This window comes from Spea bombifrons, chromosome 6 (assembly GCF_027358695.1).
Source record: "Spea bombifrons isolate aSpeBom1 chromosome 6, aSpeBom1.2.pri, whole genome shotgun sequence".
NCBI classification, from domain to species: domain Eukaryota; kingdom Metazoa; phylum Chordata; class Amphibia; order Anura; family Pelobatidae; genus Spea; species Spea bombifrons.
Genome location: NC_071092.1, coordinates 23,606,569 through 23,616,237, shown reverse-complemented (window position 1 = coordinate 23,616,237; position 9,669 = coordinate 23,606,569). Strand labels below are relative to the sequence as shown.

Below are 9,669 nucleotides of genomic sequence, written 5' to 3'. Positions count from 1 at the left end.
GTCCATCCCCAGTATGACCACAGTGTACCCATCTTTTGATGGCTACTTCCAGCAGGATAATGTACCATGTCACAAAGCTCACATCATCTCAAACTGGTTTTGTGAACATGACAATGAGTTCACTGTAGTCCAATGGCCTCCACAGTTACCAGATCTCAATCCAAAAGAGCACCTTTGGCATGTGGACAGTGGCGTCGCTACAGGGGGGCAAGGGGGGGCAATTGCCCCCCCTAGGTTATTCCTTGCCCCCCCTGTTGCCCCCCCGCCAAATTTGTAACCCTTTGACTGCTAACGACGGCATGGTGCCGTCGCTAGCAGTCCCAGTCAGGTGCTAACGACGGCACCATGCCGTCACTAGCACTACCTTACCTTGATGGAGGTCTGTGGACCTCCATCACCAACAACCCCGGTGATCTGCCCCTCACACTGAAGGGCATCACCGGAGCCACCCGATCTGCCCGGTGACGTCTCGCGCAATGACGCGATGACGTCACCGCGCAACTTTATTAACAACTGACAATTGTCAGTTAAAGAGGTATGGGGGCATGCTGCTTAGATGCCTGTATCTCAGGCATCTAAGCAGCTACATACCCCCAACATATACCATTGGAAAGGTAATCGCCTCGCCTTTCCAACGGTATATAGCTTGTAAAAAAATAATAAAAAATATTAAGTTAAAAAAATAAAAATGTAAAAAAATGATTTGGGGGTCTCTAAAGGCAGATAAAAAAGATCAAAATGGCCTAGAGACCCCCAAATTAAATTATTTAAACAAAGTAGTTTAACTTAAAAAAAAAAAAAAAAGTTTAAGTATTCTAGCTAAATGATCACTGTGGTAGCCAATGTTACCACAGCGATCATATAGCTATAAAAAGTCACATTCCCTTTTTAAAAATGGCCGATACTAATTTTTAATCCTATGATCCCTTTGATCATGGGGTTAAATTTAGCCAACGGTAGAGGGAGGCAATTTTTGAAATCCTGATGAACTGCAAATATTATTAAAATCAGCCATTTAGCCTGTGCGGTACGTGAGTAACCATATCATCCCTGGAGCGCCTTGCATTTTTACTACAAAACTTATTTTTGCTGTAAAAGTGATTTTTTTTCTCCCTTTACCATCATTTCTTTGGGATTGTAAGGGGAAAGAATGGTGTGTGTTTCTGTGAGTGAATGTATTTAAAGTATGGTGTGTGTGCTTCTGCGAGTGAATGGAGATATGAAAGGCGTGTGAATGATCAGTAATTAGGGTTGAAGCCTTGACGTGGCATTACTGCTCATGTAGGAAGTTAAATTATGGCACAAAAAGTACACATTTGCAAGAACTACACCCCTTGGCGCATCAAATGAGGGGCTGCATGTGTTTCTAGTACAAACCTGGAGTGTGCTAGACACAAATGTCTCTATGGATAGAAAAAACATATTTTCAAGCCAAAGCGACATATTCCATCATTATTTGTGCACTCAACTTTTGTCCTAGAAATACATGTAGCCCCTCATTTGAAGCTCCAAGGGGCGTAGTTTCTTAAAATGGATGAATTGTCTGAATGAGGGAGAGCATGAGTTAATGTGGATGAATTGTCTGAATGAGGGAGAGCATGAGTTAATGTGTGGATGAATTGTCTGAATGAGGGAGAGCATGAGTTAATGTGTTTGCGTGTATCATAGATGTATAATTGTGGAAGGGCAAATATGGCACTAGCAGGATGTTTGAGCATTGGGGACCGAGATGGCACAAGCCGGGTGTATATGGGACAAAGATGGCAAATCGTATGTGTGTAATCTGGGCGCTGGTCAGGTTCTATGTGGGCAGTGTGGACGGCAGGGCTGGCTTTGGGGTGTGCAACCTGTGATCTATGCCTGTAATTTAGGGGGTTTTAAATATACCTTTAATGCCGTGTTTTTATGTGAATTCCAATTGATCTTTACCTGCAAAGCTGGGTTTTTGTGTTATTCTGTAGATCCATATCTGCTATGCTATGTTTCCATACATTATTTATGTATACCTGCAAATACAGGGTTTGTATGTCTTGTTCAGTTGATTAATACCTGCAATGCTGTTTCCATGTATTTATTTGATCTATACCTGCGATGCTACGTTTCATATATTATTATTGTATACCTGCAAATACAGGATTTGTATGTCTGGTTCTGTTTATTTGATATATACCTTCAGTGCTGAGATCACAAGTGAATTGCAATTGATCTATACATGCAAAGCTGGGTTTGTGTGTTAATGTGTTGATCTATACCTGCTAACGGCAGCAGGGTCTAATATTTATATATATATATTGGCAGCAGGGTCTAATATTTATATATATATATATATATATATATATGGGCAGCAGGGGCTAATATTAATATATATGGGCAGCAGGGGCTAATATATATATATATATATATCAGCAGCAGGATCTAATATGAGGCCCTGAAATCATTTAGTGCAAAAGTTAAGGTATTGTGTTGTTTAAAGGATTTCAAGGATTAGTCGCACTAAGATGTGGCTTCAGGCTTCCCATGTTGAATGATCAAGTATTGTATTGTATTGTCCGATAACAAAAGTATCATTCCATAGCACATAACTTGCATTACATATATATATGTTTTTTCAGTGGTATGATTTAATGGTGGAAATTATTAATGCCCCCCCAGTTTGACTGTGGTATCTTGTGTGCCCCCCCTATATACTGTTTCTAGAGTCGCCACTGCATGTGGAGGAAAGGGAGATTCGCATCATGGATATGAAACCGACAAATCTGCAGAAACTGCGTGATGCCATCATGTCCATATGGACCAAAATCTCTGAGGAATGTTTCCAGCACCTTGTAGAAAATATGCCATGTAGAATGAAGGCAGTTCTGAAGACAAAAGGGGGTCCAACCGGATACTAGCAAGGTGTACCTAATAAACTGGCCAGTGAGTGTATATATATATATATATATATATATATATATATTTCCAAGAGCTATACCTGCCATAATGAAGTAGTCATAAGAAGGTTATAAGACCTTCCAACTTTTCTTTTTAGATATCCATTGAGAGAAGCTTTCCAGCCAAAACAGGATGCCTGTAGGTTTCTTCATAATATACATTAAAGACAGTTAGTTAAAATATTCAAGTTAACTCAAATACTCCTGATTAAGTGAATAAACCTCTAACATAATGGAGGTAGTTTGACATCATCTCACCTTTACTGACAGGGCAAGAAACAGGAGGTATATGTGTTTCTATTAATAATGGCAAGGTTACTAGACAATTAGTTTGAGCGGCTGAATTTCTAAAACTACTCTTTTCACATATATAATTATGAATTTTAATGTATTTCTCCTTTCACAGAATACCACAGAGCAGAATATGTTTATATGCTAAAAATAAATGTAACTGTTGCCAGGGGTTCATAATCTGAATGTTGTGTTTCTGTGCTTTTCATTACAGATATTGAACAACAAATTCAGATCAACGGATTTGGGTGGTTTCTTAAGTACTAATAATATGTATACCGTACATATACAGAACAACCACTTTCCTTCAGCACTGTAATGCATACACTAACAGTTGTTCAAGGCGTTAGCATATCTCAATATGGTTTCTCTGCTTTCTATGTACTAACTTTCAAGAGGTACCTTTATACTAAAATGGCCAGATTTTGTAAAATACAATGAAAATACAGTTAATACATACAGAGCTCCAGGTATTAGATCTGGGGACAAATATATACCAGGGACAAAAGTCTCAATCAGCAAACTATCTCCAGGAAACAGGGACATCTTGGTGACAGAAAGACAGGGTCCAAATATTTGACAGGGGCCCAAACCAGCTCTCCCTGGTTCTCCACAACTAGAGGGATGATTAGGCAAAGGGGATTGCAATGGACTGAAAAGAATGGAGTATGTTCTAAAGGGAGGACAAACAGGGAAGTTGAAGAAGAAAGTGCACATATACATTTTTTGTTATTTGTAATGCACACAGTTTTTAGGGGTTCTATAATATAGGAAAATTACATATGCAAGAAATGTAGCAGCATAAATGCCCAACTGCTCACCTTATAAGAGTTTCACTTTTGATCCTTATGTAATCACAAATAAGAGCGTAAGGACTTTATTATTTTGAGGGTAAATCTGGCTCAGGTCATGGGCAGCTAGACAAGGTCACTCAAGGGTCTGGTTCTACCACCTCTATTAGTATTTGAACAGCTAATAGCAGACGATTCTACTAAACCTGGTAAGCTGGTCAGTTAGTGGATTCTTTGTGATATCAGAGTTCAAGAACTCAAGCTCACATCAACTGCTTCAAGGTCTACCCATCTAACCTTCCAGCAAAATGTAACAAAAAGCTGTCAGAAAAACCTGATCTTTACTTTTTTTTCAGCTAAGATCCTGGAGCAGATTAGTGGAAGTTTTGATCTATACAGTATATATACAGTATGTGTGTATTCTTTTACTACAATTGCTTTACCCCTGCCTTTATACTTCTAAAGTCTCACACAAGATATCATAGTATTTTGTAGGATTAATGGTGAAGTATGTGACAGTTATAGGCTTATGGGATCAGAAACAATACACAACAATGGCTCTGCAGCAGTATGCTAAATTAAGCCCTTATAAATATGCTCTGACTGTTTTTATAGAGGTAATCTTAATATAAACAAATAATGACTCAATTAACTATAATGTTACAATCAGCTATAACATGAATTTACATGTTTTCCTGCATTACATTGATGTCATTATAATTCCAGCAGGGATAGCTTAGTGACTAATTAGAAAAGTCAGGTGTATATATTCCTTTTCTTCATCTTTTCATTCCTCCTCTAATGTAAAAAATGTAGGTGTACTTTATATATGAATATGACATTGATCAATGTTATGACAATATAGTATTTTTCTTATTTCTAACCCGGGGCAATAGCACTCTGGGACAAACTGGGATGTCTACAGCTCAAAACACTGCGTACCGTTTTTATACTATATGCTTGAAGGTGTACACACTACAAATGCTGGTTGTGAAATTCACTTTTATTTCTTATTTTTTTTAAATAAAAGCATTATACCACATGCTTACTTTAAAGGTGCTTCCATCTGTATGTTTTTGCTTTTATGCCCTTTTTTTTTAATTTATGCCACTCATTTGTAAGTAAGTGTATATGTTCTGCAAGCTAGGGCCAGCAGGAGAGCAGAAAGCAGATATTTGCCAATAAAAAATCCACTGATTACAAGACTTGTGCATTGGATTTAAAAATCTCAACCAAAACACCAACTTATATTAGAAAGGTGCAAAGATGAGGAAAAGAAAAATAAAGATCCCAGGGGTTCTGTGGGCCTTAAGATACTTCTACTGGGAGGCTGTTCCACATATCCACCACCCCTTCAGTAAAGTAAATCTTCCTTACATTAAGTCTTTATTACATTAAATGAAAGTACAAATCTCAGTGGTCCTGTCGACCTCAGGCTTCTTCTGCTGGGAGGCTGTTTCACATATTCACCACCTCAGTAAAGTAAATCCTTACATTAAGTAAAACTTTATCACATTAATTGAAAGTACAAATTTCAGAGGTCCTGTGAACCTCAAGCTTCTTCTGCTGGGAGATTGTTCCACTTATCCACTGCCCCCTCAGTAAAGTAAGCCATCCTTATAGTAAGCCTTTATAACATTAAATAAAAGTAAAAATCTCAGGAGGAGCATAAATACTATGCAAATAACAATTAACCATTTCACAGTCTGTACGAAAAGCTGTGCATTAATTTACCGCAAAAGAAAAGCAATGATTACATTTTAGAGAAGCTTCTAATGCAAGCACTGAGTACACTACACACCCCTCCCCTTTCTCCTTTTTTTTGTTTGCTATGCCGCAGAAAATGTCTCATGTACTGACCCCTCCCTCCCTCCCTGCATCAGCCAAGAGATCAGAGGAGATAAGAAAATGGCTGGAGAAGGTAAGTGGCAGGGGGAGGGGGCAGGGGCAGACAAAATTCATTTCCAAATTTTGTCCCAAATTGAATGCACCTACAGCTGCAGGTTGTGAAATTCACTTTTATTTTTTATTTTTTTCTTATAAAAAGCAAGTCTACGGATTACTGAAGCAGATCCAAAGGCCCCCAGGTGTGGGACCTGGGAAGTGGTCCCATTTGTCTCTGCCAAATATTAGCCCTGTACAGGAATTTCACACAAGACACAACTAGACATGAAGTGATGCTCAGGAGAGTTAACTTGTTATTCATTTTAAAATCTGGTGCTATTCTAAGAAAAACAGAGAACCAAAGTGTGATTTTATCCAGTAGAGAAAAACCATATGTAAGTCACTTACCTGTTCATGGTGCTCAATGCCCATGCTTATTGTATTCACAAGAATGGCGATCATGATTCCTCTGTTGAAATATTTGCTGTCGACTATTCCTCTAAGTTTCACTCTTATTTCCACATAGAGACTTTCACAAAAGCCTTCGCCATCTTCTTCTTCCTCCTTGTCCAGTTCAGAAGTGCTGTCACCACTCCTGCTTCCCTTCTCACTAGCCTGCCCCTGATCCCCCTCTCGGCTTGACTTAGTGCTATTTGGTGCAGAGAGCTTTTGTCCATCCTCCCACATAGCTTTGGAACATTGAGGGCAATTGGAAAGATCAGAAGTCAATGTCATAGCAATAGGCTGAACAATAGCATGAGGGGTATAATCCAACTGGCTGTGCTTCTGGCAAACCCCTAGAGGAAAATACAAAATTAGGTAGTTATTTTAAAACACCAGTGTTTTTGCTTCATATAAATCTAGAAAAAAAGCAACATGCTTCAATATATTATAACACGAAAGAATCCAACCACACTCTTCACAAATAACATAATGTTATAAATATTGTGGCATGTATAAGGATCTAATCCTCACAACAGGGAAACTCCTGTAAATTTGTATACCTAGTCAAAAATAAGAGTTCTACACTAGCCCTTATATAAAATATATCATTTTATTGTACAAAAATTAATACATAAAAAAACATACAAAACATTAAATTATATAGACAACAGAGGTTTGTTAGGAAGATAATCAGAGCATATAGAGGAAATATGGTTATGTTACATAAAGTGTCTCGAGTGCATGTAAACCATCATAAAGATATAAAGGTGCTAAGTTATTCAAGTATAATTATATCTTACTCTATATAGAGTGCACCTATCCATTATGTTGACTATAAAAAAGTGTATACATGGTAAATATCGCTCACTATGAAGTTAACCAGTATATAAGGCACTATAGACATCAACAATAAATACCTAGGGAATTCCAATCATAAGAATAATAACCAAAGAGCAATATGCTCCTTACCCATATTGTCCTCCTGGTTGCTCTTTGGTTATTATTCTTATGATTGGAATTCCCTAGGTATTTATTGTTGATGTCTATAGTGCCTTATATACTGGTTAACTTCATAGTGAGCGATATTTACCATGTATACACTTTTTTATAGTCAACATAATGGATAGGTGCACTCTATATAGAGTAAGATATAATTATACTTGAATAACTTAGCACCTTTATATCTTTATGATGGTTTACATGCACTCGAGACACTTTATGTAACATAACCATATTTCCTCTATATGCTCTGATTATCTTCCTAACAAACCTCTGTTGTCTATATAATTTAATGTTTTGTATGTTTTTTATGTATTAATTTTTGTACAATAAAATGATATATTTTATATAAGGGCTAGTGTAGAACTCTTATTTTTGACTAGGTATACATGCTTCAATATATGCTTGACACCTAGGCATACTCCAAATTCTGAAAGGTATTAGGCACAGAAGCAATATCAGAATCCATAACATGAGTTAAATAAAATGATATAATCCTTATAAATAAAATATACTCTGAATATAGTTTTATGTTCTAAGAAAGCAAGTATGGCTAAATTGTTAGCTGTAGGTGCATTAAAACATTTTGTCAGCATGTTTTTATAGTGACTTTGGTTTACTTATTCTCTGGTGTAAAAGTTGTAATGCACTTTTGCAAAGAGTCTGTTTACCGGATGGGGGACTCAATGGGCTCAGTTGGCTTTTGCAGAGATGAATAAAGCATGGTTTCTGGTTCAATGACCTGTCTAAAATCAAATACTTACGTGTAGAAACTAGACAACGACCGGTAAAAAGGTATAATTGAAGCTAATGGAATCATTTGTGCTTAAGTAATTTAATGTGGTCCATAGAATAAAAGCGTAAGTTAGAATGATATATGTTAGATTTACTAGACAATCATGTCTTAAGGTGTTATTCGTGCCATCATATGCAATTTAACCCCTTAATGACAAGACTGTTTTTACTTGTAGTACACTTTGGGGAAAAGGCTGTTTAAGCATTTTTGCTGTGTCGCTATTCAGTTATAATTTTCTTATAGTGTACCCACACACATTATATATTTTTTTCACGTCAAGCAGGGCTTTCTTTAGACACTATTATCTTTATCATATCATCTAATGTACCATAAAAAACATTATAAAATATGGTAAAAATCTTTTTAAAAAAGGGATTTTTTTACTTTTATTTATTTAAAATCTGCAAAAGCTAATGAAAAAAAATGCTAACAAAATTCTGATATTTGCCCTGAGTTTAGAAATACCCAATGTTTTTATGTTTTTTTGGCTTTTTTCTACAAGTTATAGGGCAACAAGTACAATTAGCATATTGCTATTTCAAAAACATTTTTTTCCAAATCTGGTCATCCTGGGTTCATGTCCACCCAGGGTATTTCAAATGCTTGTATTTTAACTATTTTCATAGACTAATTCTAACACCAGCCTTTGTCAAAGTTTGACAGTGACACCCCCCATGCATGGGTTATTTGGGAGGTAGAAGGCCACCTTTGTGGGGCATGCATTTTTGGGGGAATTTCCACATCTTCTTAGTCTGTGGACCTGGTCAATTGGATTTGCACCATCAAACTAGTATATATATATATATATATATATATATATATATTTATATTTATATTTATACATCTCACCATTTTTTTAAAAAAATATTTTACTAATCACAATGTGATTTGTAAGCTGGGCTCTACTGACTTGCATGTACCTGCATTCAACTTGCGGAGAGAGCTGGATAGACCCTCTATGAACTTGTTAGCTTTTCAGTTGGCGCCGCCATCTTATGAGTGGCAGCGTTTGTGGTTGGTCTTCAGAGCATTGACAGGGCGATTTGGGGGGGTTTGCTGGGTGCCTCGTTATCAAGGCATGTCAGCTACACCGATTACGCTTAGCAAGTGATCGCTGTTTTAGCTGGCCATCTTTGTTGATTGATTCGGCAGTGGCCATTTTTTTGGGGGGGGGCTTTTCTCCCAATGAATGAGGCTTCCGTGGATGCTTTAAAGTTGCGGCTATTGCATCCATTTTGAAGCAGCCTGTACATGTACGGGGATCGTCATGAATGCATTGCATTGTGAGTATGTACATGTAATGGCTTTGTTGTGAATGGGTTAATGCATTTGATAGCTGACTTGTCCCTATTTTCTGGTGTTCCCCTTGTAAATGCATGGGGGGATTTTGTAGCCATTCTCAATATGCATTTGCCCTTCACAGCCCCTAGCCTATTTTCCAAGCAGGAGATGTGTTTGGCCTTACAGTCATGAATAAAGAGGTACCAATGCTTAATGTGACATCCTGATGAGGCATAAACTGTTTTTGTTTTAT

The 9,669-nt window shown here is 37.2% G+C and overlaps 1 protein-coding gene across 1 annotated transcript in view; it reads right to left on the bottom strand.

Moving 5' to 3' along the window:
* Window positions 1-6,232: 6,232 nt before the first annotated feature.
* LOC128500911 (voltage-dependent T-type calcium channel subunit alpha-1I-like) overlaps window positions 6,233-9,669 on the bottom strand; it is a 56,673-nt gene continuing 53,236 nt past the window's right edge. The window contains exon 8 of the mRNA XM_053470281.1: window positions 6,233-6,693. Within this exon, the coding sequence (XP_053326256.1) occupies window positions 6,233-6,693 (461 nt within the window). The remainder of the gene's footprint in view (window positions 6,694-9,669) is intronic.